The following is a 15,239-nucleotide window of genomic DNA, read 5'->3' as shown; positions in this document are numbered from 1 at the left end:
GTCTTCTCTGCCAACACTTGCTTTGCTATGTGGTTTAGTTGATGACATATACAAGTGCGTGTAAATTAAGTGCAGAAAATGCCAATCGATTTGGCTCGTAGCCTTCTAGCCGTAGCCGTAGTCTATTAGGACCAAAGTTCCCTCAAGTGGTATCTCAAGTCCGGGGCTGCGGGTTGTTCGAAAGAGATACCGCGGCCCTGGTACACAAAAGGCCTATGACGGAACACGACGGTTTTTAGTCAGTAAGAGTCTGACTCTCCCTCACCGCTGCTAACCCACAGGGGGGGGGGGGTCATTTGATGATTATTGACGTCGTTAAAAAAAAAAGTGGTATCTCAAGTGTGCTTTCGCCTTTAGAGTGAATTAAGCGCGATAGATTACAAACTGTATCTGCCAGTACGGAGGCGTGGCCTGCAATCTGTCATCACGCACTATTTGCGATGTTGCATCTTAATACGTTCGGACTTTATTACGATTGATGTTATTAGCGTCCTTTGTTATAATCACATTGTATTTATTTACCGTTGTGTGCATCAATTAATTTATTACCTGCACAACGAAGGCTAATATTGCGGCAAGGTTTTATGAGGTTAGACGTAGTAATTAAGGTCCTAGTAAATTAGACCCATCATATATCGTCCTCCTTTAGTAGCTGTGAAGGAAAATACATACTTGGCACCTGATTTACAAGAGCTTTGTTGTCTTTTCTCACATCTCCCGCATAAGTATCATATTGACACAACAGCACATTTATTCCCAAAGCAAGCCCTCGAAAGCTATCTCCATTGGCGAGTGGTGCACTAAGTGGCTCTTTGATCGTCCTGAAACGTACACCGGCGCCTGCGCTTCCTAGTTGACGTATGAATGGCCTCCTTATGATCGAAATAGGCTGATTTGTAATGTGCTGCCATTGCTCACAAGTTACGTGCTGGTAGATAGTCCCGATCTTTGTGCTAATGTTGAAGATTTGCTCGTTTGTTTTTGTTGTTAGAATTTGCAGTAGCATCTTCGTGAAAAAATTCAATGAATAAATATGCCATTAGACCTAAATCATATTCTAGTCCATCAGTTCCAATCCACTGACAGTCAATTGAATAAATTCCACCAAAAAAATGTACATAAGTAGATAGAGATGCTATACTATAGAAACTATAAATGTAACAACGGTATCAAATCAAACCTTCGATGTCCGAGCCCATGGATCTGATTACTACAGCCTTAATCCTAAAACGTGAATCTAAATCCTAATCCATTCGATTGCTCTACTTCTAAAAATAGAACAAATGTTTGCATCATAACTTAATCGCATGATCGATACTGAACACGGCGTTCAAGTGAATCCCTACAGTTTAATCTGTACAAAACTTAAGTGAGCCTATTTCACGCTTTATATTTTTTTATTTTCTGTTGCCAAGCGGTTTCTGTGGTTTAATGACCTATATTATTTCATAAGTATGGCGTTAATGTAGGTTTCATATAAGGTATATCGTACCTGAGTACCAATTTCGGAGATACTTCGGGGCGTTTTTCCAGGAATCGTTTTGATTGGAGCTTTCTGTTTTATGCATTTTGCTCTTTTATATAATAATAGGCATGATGACAGTAATCAAAAATCATTAAAATAATATATTTATTAAATTAAACTTGAAGCTTGGAATATAAAACGCGCATTGTTTTCTTTATTAATAATGTGATTAATATGTATTTTTATAAAATAAAATTACGAAATAAGGCAATCCGCCATGATATCTTGAACACCAATCAGAGCTCGTGACGTCATTTCTCAAAACAACTCGCGCGAAAGCGCGCGAACGTCATATTTCGTTATTGTGAACTTCCACTGCGATCTTTGTTTTTAATTAATTAATTGTTTATAACACGAGTTATGGAGCCCGGATTTATCAAGGCAAACAGCGCTAATTTGCCTAGAATTGATATCATAATGCTGGGAAAGTTTTTGGCATCAAATAAAGATTTTTGTTCAGCTGAATTTAGAAATGTTAAAACTTCCATGTAAGTATACTAGTTTAATTAAAAAACAATGAGAGATGAAACCTAACCTCGAAATAGTTATTTACATTATAAACTATGCTAGAATCTAGAGAACTATGTAATAACTTACATCAAAGTGATCTTCACAAAAATAAAGTTGTACCCTGGGCAATATTGCTTTTGAATCTCGCCTTGCAAGTTTAAGCCACTTGTTTCGTATTTTTTTATTGTGAGGAACGTACACAAATAACTTATCAGGAGTTGTTTTGGATGTGTTCTTACACTGGGGGACCCCACAACACCTATGCCCTTTCGAATTCATATTTAATAACACAAAAAACTTAATTATTGCACGAGCGTTGTTTACTTGCGTCTTGTAATTTCAGTCGTGACGTCACAATTGACGACATGACACTGACAAGCGTTTTCGCGTCGGATTCAAAGTGGACAGAGAAAAATGCAATTATTTGATAAAAAAACTTCGCATTTTCTTAAAATTAATAATTTTTCATATAAAATAGACGTATACCTACATCATACAAAGGAATTTAAAAATTTGTCATCATGCCTATTGCTTTATGCAGTCTTGAACAAATGGAATCTGGCTATCTCTTGAAATTCCAGCAAAGCATAAAAAAACTAAAATATTTTTTTATGTATGTATTTCCTGCCACATTTCACTGTGGTATTGAAATATTTTGAATAAGAAAATCTATAACCACATTGATAAAATGAGGATTGTAAGACTTATTGTTTACTTCAACTTGACCCGAACAGGAGACTCTTTTTGAAATAATGTTATTTAAAAGAAAGTCCTCCTCTTGCTTTCTCTTATGTGATATTATTATCAGTAATATGTAAAATAATGAATCACTAAAAGAAATGGCCTTGACCCCATTACTTATCGGTGAAGTTAGCCCTGTTGGGTCAGTTTCGTCATATTCGTGGACCTAGAATGGGCGACAGTTGGCTTATCCGAGTGTGACCTCCCAGACCTCCCAGATATGGGTCAGAAGAAATCATTCCTTTTCGGTACAAAAATCTCTTACATTCGTACAGTGAAGTAGTGCCTATTTAGTTTTATTTACGATATTTCCAGAAAATAATGTTTTGCAGTATTTTCCCTGAATCGTTTTTATGTTTAAAGACATTATTTGTAATTATAAGATTTGAATGTAGGTGCCTATTTTAAGATGCTTAAACAAGGGACGCCCATTGAATGCTGTTTATGTCATCCATTGAAAACTTAAATCGCTACACTAACTTTGTTATTTAAATTACAATTTAATGTTGAGATTTCTGTCGTGGAGCAAAGTTTCAAAAATTGCTTACTTTCCAGACAGTTTGCATTAAGCAGGTCAAAGCCACTAAACCATTTGGGGACGCTTCATCAGCGGTATTCAGACACCTTAAATTAATTAGTCCACGCGCTCTAATTAAGATTAGTGTCACGCATTCTTGTTCCAATAGTGTTGCTCCGTCGGCCGCGCTGTTTACCTGACCGATCAATCAACATGATTGATCCTCGCCGGGGTTTTTAAACCTTTATTTTGCAACATAATGAGGTTATGCTGATAGTTTGTGTTAGTTTTGTGAGGTGCCAGTGTGTCCTTTAGGGTTCGTTGCAACATGCAGGCCCGCTGTGTTCATAGTGATGTACCAACTTTATCGTAGACGCTAATAGATCAATCAACTTCCCTAAGGACTAGTTATATTTTTGGACTTAAAGACCGAAATGTGGTAATCAGAATGTTTTTTTTGTAAATTATAAATAGAAACCAGTCATTTTTTGTGTAAACCTACGACCGTAGACGGAAAAGTCAGACAGGTAAAGTAAATAATTTAAACAACTTGCATGAACAGTTTTTAATGTCTGCTCAGTGTGTCATTGTTTACATACAGAAATATGGTTAATTTCAATTGTGAATTTGGAAATTATGTTGATCAGTGTGGAATATCGCACATGTGCATATTATTAAAAAAAAAGTCACTAACTGTTGTGTCTCGGTAGCCTGAACATAGCCGAAAGTCTGCCATTAAATATTAGGAATCAAAAATTTGTCAAATGATTTACAAGTTCAAAATGTAAATACATACTTTTCTTTTTTGGGCGCTGTTCTTTACAAGGCATTACGGGACTATCAATTTCGAAAGCTCGTTCATTTATTGAATTATTAACATTCAAACTAAGCTTAAAAGCTTAACGCATTACATCACAGCTTGGTACTTAACCTAAGCACAGAAACAGTTACATAAAGCCGCATCGTAACATCGAGTGATTCGATTGATCATCGATTATAGATCGATCAATCACTCGATTCAATGTCAAATGTTTTGGCGCCTTGCTGTCTGCATGCAGGCGAGGTCGTTGAACTTTCAGTTTATGGCGACTTACCATCACACGTTATATGAACATTCTGTATTATTTATAGTTTTGGATGTTACGTCACTGTTGATGCTGTTAATGTTTTATGGTGGACGTCCCGTAACGGCTCTTGTAGACCTACTAACACCAAATAATAAAACACTTCAAACGTAGGCAAGCGCCCTGCATTTAACGTTTTAATTAGTTAGAGCGCCATCAAAATGTTGGACGCGTTTTCTAGAACGTAAGAACTCAGTTCGTGCACGACCCAATAGTTAAAATCCAATCGTAAGACAAATTGATATTTTGAGCAATAACTAACAAAACACATAAAAACATAGAATCAAAGGATACTTACGCTTTATTACTGCATTCCATAACCGACCAATAAATTATTGAGTACAATCAATTACCCTAAGTTACCATTATAGTATACGGGTTGTAATTAATTATTGTTCTTCCGAAGCTGGTATAATTACGTATTTTAATTAATGGCCACGCTCTGTGCCGCCTGGAGACCACCCCCTTGACACAAAAATGCCGACAGCTAACATAATGTTATTGTTGTGTCATACATAGTTGAATAAAATAAAATGTATTATGTTGGTAATCCAGATTTTTGTATGTGCGATGATATTTCAAAAATAATAATTTTCGGAGTTGTAGCATGATAAGCTATTCTCATGATATACTTAGTAAGGTCCTACTTTAAAACCAATTTATTGCCTGTTTAAATCCCTAAATTAAAATATGTGAAACAAAAACAAGATATCCTTGCTGACTGAAAAAATATGTTTCAGAATGTAGCTCATAAGCATAACACATAATAGTATTAACTGTTCATATTCATTGACCAACTTCTTGCGGGTGTAAATAGGTCAGTTATAATGTTAATCTTCAAGTTTTTCAATGAAATGTAAGGATTACAGTAGGCTTCAGTCGAACGTGACTGCAGGCTTATAGAAAATCGTCCTTCATGCATAACCTGTAAATTACTGACTTAACTACTACTTCAGTGAGTTGGACTAATTATTGCATTACAGTTAATTTGTTAGTTAGGTCAACTTGCCTTACATAACCTTGCATTCCAAAATCTGTAGTAAATCGATATTTATTACCCTGTTTGTTTTCGTGATAAAACCGGTAAACGGATGTCTATGAAATGTTGCGTGCGTCAGAATGGCGGGACTAGGTTAAAAAAGAATATTTTTATGATGTAAGATGAAGTAGTTTCCTTATGTCGGAACTGAGAGTTATGTCTTATTATTTGTTTATATTGCAAGTCACGAGTACTGTTACAAAGTATTGTAAGTGATGATTCAGAGCTATTCCGCGATACTTTTATCAGTCTTCCAATAAATCAATAAGATTCCCAGTTGAACACTTTAAAGCTCGTACAAGAAACTTAAGTTAAACAATGTAACTGCATCGGCCGACAGTTGAGTTTGTTTGTTGCATCGGATCGTTAGAAGTCGGCGCGGGCGCAGCGGCGGCGTGCGTTAATAACCCCTCAATTGGGGGCACTCGCTCGCCTTTAAGGAACCGTTGCAAGGTATGGGAGAGAGGAGAGAGCGATTTATTGAATTAAATCTTCATTCGTGTTTTATAAAACTTCAAATAAATAAACAAAAATGAATGCCTCAAGAGTTAAGAGCAAATGCAAATATAATTTACTGATTTGTATAATATAATATAATTTTGTTATCTCTCACCATTTACATTTTTTTGTATCTTTAAACGAATTGAACTTAATGTGAGTCGCCGACTTACCAAAACGTAGGTTTCTCATTTAATTACGAATTTACTTGATATGTAGTATCATATCCCTAGTCCCTAAATCGCTTTCGCTTATGAATTGTATGTCCCTCCCTACTATATTGATGTAAGCGCGTGCCGACGTTTCCTCCCGGCCGTAGCGTTAGACGCATCATCGTTGATCACTACGTTTGTTGACCGTACACACTATTTGCGTGACACTTGACACTGATTGGGCGATGCTTTGATTCCAACCTGGTCAAGGACGAAAGGTAACGATGTGGAAAGTCAATGTAAACATACGTAGTCAAGCCTGGAGCTTTTTAAAGCGTTGATTGAAAAAAAAGAATGAGTATTGATGACAAAGCTCTCGATACGGTTTTCCCTATGGTGCTTGGTTCCGCGTCTGTATAGTGTTTAGAAATCTCGCTTCCATTGAGGAAAACGGTTTGTATTACCTACCTTTGCAAAACACACATTGAACTGTACATTGATATAAATGATCTTACTGAATGGTCATAACTTTAGAGGCTATTTAGCATACCAAGGTGCGGTAGGCTATTGTCATACATTGGTGCTAACAGTCAATTGTGATCAGAATCAGCATAAATCTACTGCACTAATAAGTGTACAATAATATGAGAAGACGCGTAATTCTGAGAAATTATGTATCAACAATAGGATCCGTGTGTGGTCTTGAAGATTTGACCACATAGTAGGTCTACGTTCTATTGATGAGATTTTCGATCTAACATAGTCTTGAATGTGAGAAATTCGTGATAAAGTAGAAAATAAACTGTGATATTTGGGCGTTTTGTAACAAAACATACAGTTTTCGTAAATAAGCTTCTGTTATAGTTTTGATTTTAGTTCATTATGATCATCAATTCCTGTTTGTTAAAAAATCTAAATCATTTGCGATATTTTTATTTCAACAAATAAAACTAGTTCTTGGTCCTCGATAAATAAGTATGCCTCGTAATCCCTGGCCACGTCTGTATTGCTAGGAGTTAGATATATTTATTTTATTGAAGTATCTTTTAATTAAGATCTTTTCGAATCCAATTTTATACAATACTTTTGGGCGTCAAAACTTTTTGAGGGTTTTATTTATTTAAAGCACAACGTTATGTGAAAGTTCATTTGTGTCCATTCAGGATGTATTGAAAGGAGTGATGTTTGCTTAGGATGCCATTGATTTGATGGAGCATGTGGGTCAGGCTAACGGTACTCATTCCAGGATCGGTAAATCACGATCGCTTGAATCGGAGAGTAATTCGATGCGGTGGCTTCATAATTAAAATAGTATACACCACGTAATTAGAAGCTTTGGCCAACACCTGATGTAATGAACGTGTAATGTTTCGATTTTGTTATAGGAACAACATTTCGATACTCAGTTTATGTTTTGATGAAATCGTCGTTATTATTTCAGCTCGTCTCAAAGCACCATTTTTCTTGCACTCCTAGATATTGTTCACCTATCCTGTACACAGGTATATTTTAATCCACGACATCCGAATGCCGCGTAAAATTCGTCACATTTTATTAGTATGATGTGGAGTGTGTGGCCGCAAGTGACCATGTAGTAAGTAAGGAAGACGCGCCGTGGGCGGCGGCATTCACTGCGCGTGACTCATGCCATTGATGGGCGCCCAACTTCGAATAGACCTGGCCACTGGGATAATGCCACCTAAAACTAACTAGGATCGGATTGATGATATTCAAATATGACAGGAGATTTTTTGGGAATTCGTAGACCGTCACGTGCTTTGAAGACGTTCTCTACATATCTAAAGTCAACTTTTTTTTGTACATAACACTGGCCCAAATCTATTCAGTCAAGATTCAAGATTAGTTAATTTGTTACAATATAAGCTGATTGTTGTGGTTATGTGTCAATAATTGAAACAGCATTATCGGACAAAACACTTTTGTAACCATCAATAGATGTAGACCATCGGACAATATGGACACTGAATAACTTGCCACCGATCCATTCATAGGCCACAGCTTTACAATTTAGTCCACAACTGAGGTAAGGTTGTTGCTTTTACATGACGTCACTAGTAGAACAAAGCCGATGAAGAATTTTTACTAATTATAGCAACAGATTGTGATTGTGATGCGCGCGCGGTCGACGGCCCTCGTTATCATTTCGGCACAGATTGCTTGATCCCGCCCCGCTCCGCCTGCCATCTCTCGGGCCTCCTCTTGCGTTACATGTGCTGTCTTTTGCTATTCAACAAGGTTTCTCATTATTCTATCTCTGCGTTCTTCGTCTTTTAAAATTAATGAGTTTAAAAGCTATATGTTGTGCCTTTAAGTTAAACATTCATCTAGATAGTTTTTAGAGAATTGTCCCTTGGCTGTGTTTTACTTTTCTTAAATTTGCCTTTTCTATCAGTTGCGATGAATTCATATATGGTGTAATTAACAAGCTACAAGATATATCTGTGGAATATGTGATTAAGATTAATTTTCTCTGATCCACATAGTTTCTGAGACAAACAAGAGCTTCATTCACGTTTTTAACAGATATAGACTCAGACCCTTAGATTCACATATGTACATTGTACATGCCGAAATTGTTCTTGTACAACACTAAAACTGTTAAAGACCTACCTAACATACGCGGAGACCCAATTTTATAAAGCGTTTATCATTTAGCTTTCAGATAGCGCTATAGTATCTAAAATGTTTTTGGCACTGACATCAGAATGAGCTTTTATTGTGTAAACATTCAATTATCAATGCAGTTGTAGATAAGAGTGCTCACCGCGTAATCTTTGCCCCAATTAATGTTTATTTATTAAGATTTTATAAGGTTACTGTATTGCGGCTTGACAATTTTATTATGAGTTATATAACTATTTATATATGTGTTGCCAATAACTAATGTTTGTTGAGATATCTTATTCTGTATTACGGTTATCTTGTTTTTTATTCGCGTGTAGTATTACGTGGCGATAGAATCCGTATAGTCATTCGAAACTATTTTTGTTATGAACTAAATATTATGATAACGATTGTTCATTCATAGCCTTTTCAGTTTTATCTCAAGTACAAACTAACAATTTAAAATTATTTTTATAACCCTATTCATTTAGGTAGATCTCTTTCTAGCAACTTATGTTGGAATGATCGCATACTCTTTTAGCTTGAAAATATTTTGTAAATTAATTATTTGATTTATTTTAACCACTTTAACTTATTCTATTACAAATTATGATACGTGTTCCCAGGATCCGAAAATAGCATTATATATATTTTACTATTTACTACCTGCTGAAAGCTCTGCATAAGGCGTCTAGCTGTTTTCTGTTATACATCTTACTCGCGAAGTTCACTAATGAGACCATTGAGAAGAACTGTCAAAGAACATGAACTGTATCAAAGATCTAATTCATGCATACGCTCCTTTCCTTTTCATGACAAAATCAGCAAGAAAAAGAGCTCTACAAAAAGTCTGCTGGATTGAACACCTTGTTCGAAGTGGAAGTTTTACATCTAGTTGGTGTTGTTCCAGGGTGATGGTTCCAAGATGACAATGTGGCGGCTGGTGGCGGCGGTGGCGGTGGTGTGCGCATGCGCTCACGTGGCCGCGGCGGACGCGCGCGCACCGCAGCCGACGCGGCCGCCGCGCCTGTGGCCCCGCGCGCCGCGCACTCTGTCAGAGCGCAAGCCTAACCATTTCGTAGGGTAAGAAATATTCATGTTCTCTACAAACTAACAGTCTTACTACAGAAAGTTAAACATCTGTTAAAACCTTTTCAAAAAAAATGTGGCTGCAAAACGGACCTTATTTCAACGTCATAATCTGTATTTTTTTAGACAAGTGTTCAACAGACGTTTAAATGTTTTTGTGGCATGACGCTAAAACTTTAGATTTTCAATGGAATTGAGGTGTGTGAAAATTGGAAACAGGTGAAATTTATATTTAACAATGGAGGGCACGATGAGACTAGATGAAGCTTTTGGAGGAAGTAGAAAAAATAAGTTGTAGTAACGATATGACTGGGTTCAGGGGTATGATAAAAGATAAAAGTAATGATGACAAAATGAATATGTCATGAAGGATGTAAGAACTATTAAAATGAGCAGTAGCCTTAAAATATAATGATCCGGAAAAATGAATCGAGTCAACTATCAAAGTAAAAGAATGTGTTGTAAATACATTTTAATCGGAGGTGCATCGTTCTTCGTTCCTTGGAAGCGTACGTGAAGCGCATGCGACTGATGCGATGATACAAATCTTGCTAGTTCACACCGTACGGTTTTATAATCGTATGCACTATTCCCATCTTTAAGCTCTACACGTTTTACTTACATATATCGCTCACTGCTGTTGTTTGTAAGCTTGTTCTCTGGCTAACTGTGAGGTCCAGTCTTAAATCCTATAAATTCATTAACTGCACTTTATTACCTCTCATCCCGGATCCTTCACTATCCAGAATGTCGCATCTTGAAAAACTTTTATATAATATCTTTTTAAATGACTAGCATTTATAGGTACATGCTTTTGAAAACCGTGTCACATGGACACGGTTTCGGTGTCCTTAGGAAGTGAAATCAGCATCTGTCCTTTGAATTCAACGGCATTTTCCCGGGAATCCAAATTTTAGAAATTACACATCTTTTCAGCAATATGTAACGATACAACAATACACAATGACATTTTTTCAACAATTTGCTGAACCTAGTAACATGATATATGTGTAGTACTCTTACCGTGGGCGGCGGCGCGTAGGTGATTTTCACGCTTATAATTTCGGGAGTCGGGCAGAGGGCAATAGCGGAACCGACGACTGGTTCACTGGGACAGGTTATGACGAAGCGGGTTTGCTAACCAAGGTCGTGGATGCAATCAACCAATGCAAGGATGATACTGATACAACCAAATTCGGTGATGCAATAAATCGTGCTTTAGAAAATGTAAATGGCAACAGAGACGAAAAAGTTGATACTGAATCACAACTTGAACTTAGACAGAGCTACTGCAATTTCAATTTATTTATGTATTGTAATTTATAACAATCAAAAATTTGTATGTTCAATGCAAATGTTACAAAAACAGGGAATGACATAAGCAAAGGTCACTGAAAGGATAATGAATGGATAAATTACATTATCGATGCGAAGATTATAAATTATTGATTAATAGATTACTATATTAGTATTGCTGTGATAATATTATGACTTGATGATGATGTAATTATCACTTACTATGGTCACCACGCAAATAACAATACTATTTAACATGAACACAGCATAGTTATGACACTATTAAAACTGATTCTGACTTGACTCCGGAACGGCTTTATCTCATTTAAATAATAATACCTGACAACATTCCGTAGATATAAAAAGCGCGAAATATAAGTCAATCTATTATTAATACTTAATTGTTTAATTGACCGCAATGCTCTTGAATGATAAGCAAATATTTAGCAAAACAGTGATAATATAATTAAGTGCAGTGCTGCACTAAATCTCGATTTCGATACAAGGTTTTCTGTGTAAGGACTCGCGATACTCTCTGACCCTAGAACAAATTAGTTTAACCAAGCGAGTAGAATCTATTCGGTACAACTTAGATACGGTTGGACGTGGAGCAAGGTTACTGGGATCATCGCTCATAAGAGGAGCTTACGAGTCTTGCGTAATTGTTGCTAACACACTTTTTGTTGCTAAGTGTTAATTGACCGACGACAATGAATTTGTCATTCAATACAGCTACAGTATCTCCAAAAACTTTGTACCTATTGTTGGTGGCAATAATACTTGTTTACAGTCTTAATTATCGTTTTGCACATAAAAGGACCATACGAAGTCCTATGGCTGCTGCTGCAAAGCGTGTCGGTGGGTCGGTATCATATATTTTATTATATCAAAATAAATAGGCAAAGAGTGATACAAAAAAGGAGCTTGAATTGTTCCCTGAAAAATTTTAGGGTGTGAACCAGAGATTCCCTCTTCATGTTAAGAAATAAGTAGAGGTAGAATACAAAGTATGAAAAGTGACAAAATATTAACATAGCATCTGGACAGTGGCATAAGAAAAACTTATTAGTTGCCATAAAATGTCGAAGCTTGGAACGTGTTTACGATGGCTAATAAATCAGATTCAAACAACACCTGTCTGAGTTTAATGAGCGCTGCTCGTAGCTCGTCATCTGCATTGTTGATGCAAAGCTAATATTTTATGGAATTCTTGGTGGCCTCCGTGCTACGAGTATTTTGTAGTAAAGCTTTGCAGTACAAGCTAATGCTATGGGATTTGTAGGTCACCATGTTACAAGGTGCTTTAAGTTTTTGCATAAAATGTATGTAAAATGTTCTGAAATAGGCCTTTTATGTTCAAATGGAATTAACTGTCGTTGTTTGTTGTAGCCCCCACGTATGCCGATCTCGTAACAGCACGCATTGCTGTCCCGGATGGACGTCCAGGCCGAATTCTTTACTTTGTATAGTCCGTAAGTACATTTCCATTCATTACTGTCATTTCAGATCTTCTTTCCTCATTTTGTTTGAAAGTGGTTTCAACTGTGATGTAATTTTCAGCTGTATGCCGCCCTGACTGCGGCTCCCCCGGAGCCTGTGTGGCTCCTAACATGTGTCGATGTGCCAGTGGCGTAGAAGCGCCATCTTGTGGCGGCGGCGGACTCTACCCGTATCCTGGTAAGATAGTACACCAAAAATAATCTTCTAGGAAGATTAAGATCCGTTTGTAGGCTAACATTGTCCTTATAATTCCTAGTAAATTTGGTTTGAAGCTAAGTTATTTGCTTGCAGTACGGACGCCGGGTGGCTGTCGTCGTATCTGTATGAACGGCGGCACATGTTCGAACGGTACTTGCTCCTGCGCACCTGGTTGGAGCGGAGAATTTTGTACTGAACGTAAGTTTTTTATTGAGATAGTAGAATCCTTCGACTAGTTAAAAATTACGTTTATTAAATATGTATTTGCTTGTTTCCAGCTATATGTAGGGAGCCATGTTTGCACGGCGGTCGATGTATAGCACCAGACAGGTGCGTCTGTTTCCACGGACTGTCAGGGACGAGGTGCGAGATCGATAGACGAACTGGTAAGTTGATAGTCTCAATCGATTCATTTGTAAAGTGAAGGTTGCAAGCTGCACTTGTTTGTTCTTTACATTGTTTTTGATAAAATTCCTCCATACCATATTTAAGTCAGTTTAGAAGGGGTAACGTCTCTTTGCCATATCTTCTGGATTGAAATTAACCTAGAACGTCCTTCGTAAGAAATAAGAACACACAGAAGTTTTATCCAAATGTGACCAAGGTCATTCAACATCCATACATATGGTTTTCCCTTGTAGGTCCGTGCTACACGGATACGCGAGGTGCGTTGTGCACGGGCGCCCTAGAAGGCGTTGTGTGCACCAAGCAGTTGTGCTGTGCTACTGTGGGAGTGGCCTGGGGACATCCTTGTGAACGTTGTGGAGACCTCGACTGTCCTCAAGGACACTTGAGGAACTTGGCCACTAAGGAGTGTCAGGTTAGAAAACTGCGTCATATTACTTTCATTTAATTTGTCTTTTCTGAAGTCTATGAGGACACCTCAATTCACGCATGTTGTGTTTTGACACCACTTTTAAATGTTATGTTTCACCGTCTTTATATCGCTTATATAAGATTATTGTCGTCACCAGCTAATTTGTATTGGATCAGTCCTCAATATAAGGGCTCCTTTTACCCTCTGCCCTGTTGCTGTCTCCGAAGAAAGCATCCATTTTTTTATAGATCGTTTAATTATTGTGATTTTGCTTGCAGGACATAGACGAATGTGCTGCAGTGCCAGGACTGTGTCAGGGCGGTAAATGTATCAACTCGATCGGATCGTTCTCGTGCGAGTGTCCGCCGGGACAGAGGCGACACCGGGTCACTAACAACTGCGAAGATATTGACGAGTGCGAAGACCCCGATATTTGTCCTGTAAGTACTACTTCTTCCATTATTTGTGTGTCTGGGGTCATATTATCACATGTTATAGTGGTCCAGATTTCAGTGGAGGTAACAAGAATCTGACTCTTTGCACTGGAACTTGGATCACTATAAGGTGTCATAATTTATAATCGTATGTGTATGTTTTATAAGCTTCAAATGGTGAGTGATGAATGGGTAAGAAAATCTGATGTAATAACATTAGATTAGATTGTAGCAGTGTTTGTAGTTGTTATTTATGTTACAGTTCGGTGTTTGTAATAATATAAATCTTTTAACAGAACGGCAAATGTGTGAACACTGAAGGCGACTACTACTGTCTATGCAACCCTCACTTCATTCCCAGTCCGGACAAGAAGTTCTGTATAGGTAAGTAGTGTTTACTGGAAAAGATCCACTAGATAGGATAAAGACATAATGTGTTGGGGTTTTTGAGTTGCTGCCAACATAGCAACACTTATTGCCTATGTAATATTTATACAGATGTGGTTGTCTCAAGCATGTTCTGAAAACATATCAGGCATACCTATGTATTGTTAGGGTATTTAGTCGTTCATTTCTTTTGGCAAGTAGACTCAGGACTCTATGAAGGGTCTTTTTTGACCAAATCCCTGTTTCATAAACTTTAGAATTTCAGCTTGTTTATAATAAATAATGTAATGTTTCCACCAGACGGTCGAGTGGGCAGCTGCTTCACGTACATGAGCGACACGGGCGAGTGCGCGGACCGGCTGCCGATGCCGCTGTCCAACCGCGACTGCTGCTGCGGGTACAACATGGGCCGCGCCTGGGGGGACCTCTGCACCCCCTGCCCGCCCAGGGGATCCAGTGAGTAGTCTCTGATGGACAATGGTCAATTGCATCCTTTTTTTTTGTGAAAAAACATATCTGGGAATTAATCAACTTAATATTTTTTTAAAGACAAAAGAAAGTCAAACACTGTTAAATCATCTCATTTTTATCTTCCGAGCCTTTTCCCAACTATGTTGGGGTCGGTTTCTAGTCTTACCTGATGCAGCTGAGTACCAGTGTTTTACAAGGAGCGACTGTCAAGCAGTGTAAAATATCTTGTTAGGTAAATTGTAAAATCATGGTTTAAATTTCCAAAAACGTGAAAACAATAATTGCTTTCAACTGGACAATAATTGTCCAATTGGAC

At 37.5% G+C, this 15,239-nt stretch overlaps 1 protein-coding gene across 2 annotated transcripts in view; it reads left to right on the top strand.

The window, feature by feature from the left end:
• The window catches only part of LOC124636760 (fibrillin-2-like), a 51,945-nt gene that overhangs the window by 2,519 nt on the left and 34,187 nt on the right, over nucleotides 1–15,239 (top strand). For both annotated transcript variants that reach the window (XM_047172893.1, XM_047172892.1), the window contains exons 2-10: nucleotides 9,642–9,814; nucleotides 12,506–12,588; nucleotides 12,677–12,793; nucleotides 12,908–13,012; nucleotides 13,093–13,200; nucleotides 13,456–13,634; nucleotides 13,910–14,071; nucleotides 14,362–14,449; nucleotides 14,753–14,908. In XM_047172893.1, coding sequence (XP_047028849.1) covers nucleotides 9,642–9,814; nucleotides 12,506–12,588; nucleotides 12,677–12,793; nucleotides 12,908–13,012; nucleotides 13,093–13,200; nucleotides 13,456–13,634; nucleotides 13,910–14,071; nucleotides 14,362–14,449; nucleotides 14,753–14,908 — 1,171 coding nt within the window. The remainder of the gene's footprint in view (nucleotides 1–9,641; nucleotides 9,815–12,505; nucleotides 12,589–12,676; nucleotides 12,794–12,907; nucleotides 13,013–13,092; nucleotides 13,201–13,455; nucleotides 13,635–13,909; nucleotides 14,072–14,361; nucleotides 14,450–14,752; nucleotides 14,909–15,239) is intronic.

The sequence above is a fragment of the Helicoverpa zea genome, chromosome 15, assembly GCF_022581195.2.
Source record: "Helicoverpa zea isolate HzStark_Cry1AcR chromosome 15, ilHelZeax1.1, whole genome shotgun sequence".
Taxonomy (NCBI): Eukaryota; Metazoa; Arthropoda; class Insecta; order Lepidoptera; family Noctuidae; genus Helicoverpa; species Helicoverpa zea.
This window is presented reverse-complemented; position numbering and strand designations above follow the sequence as displayed.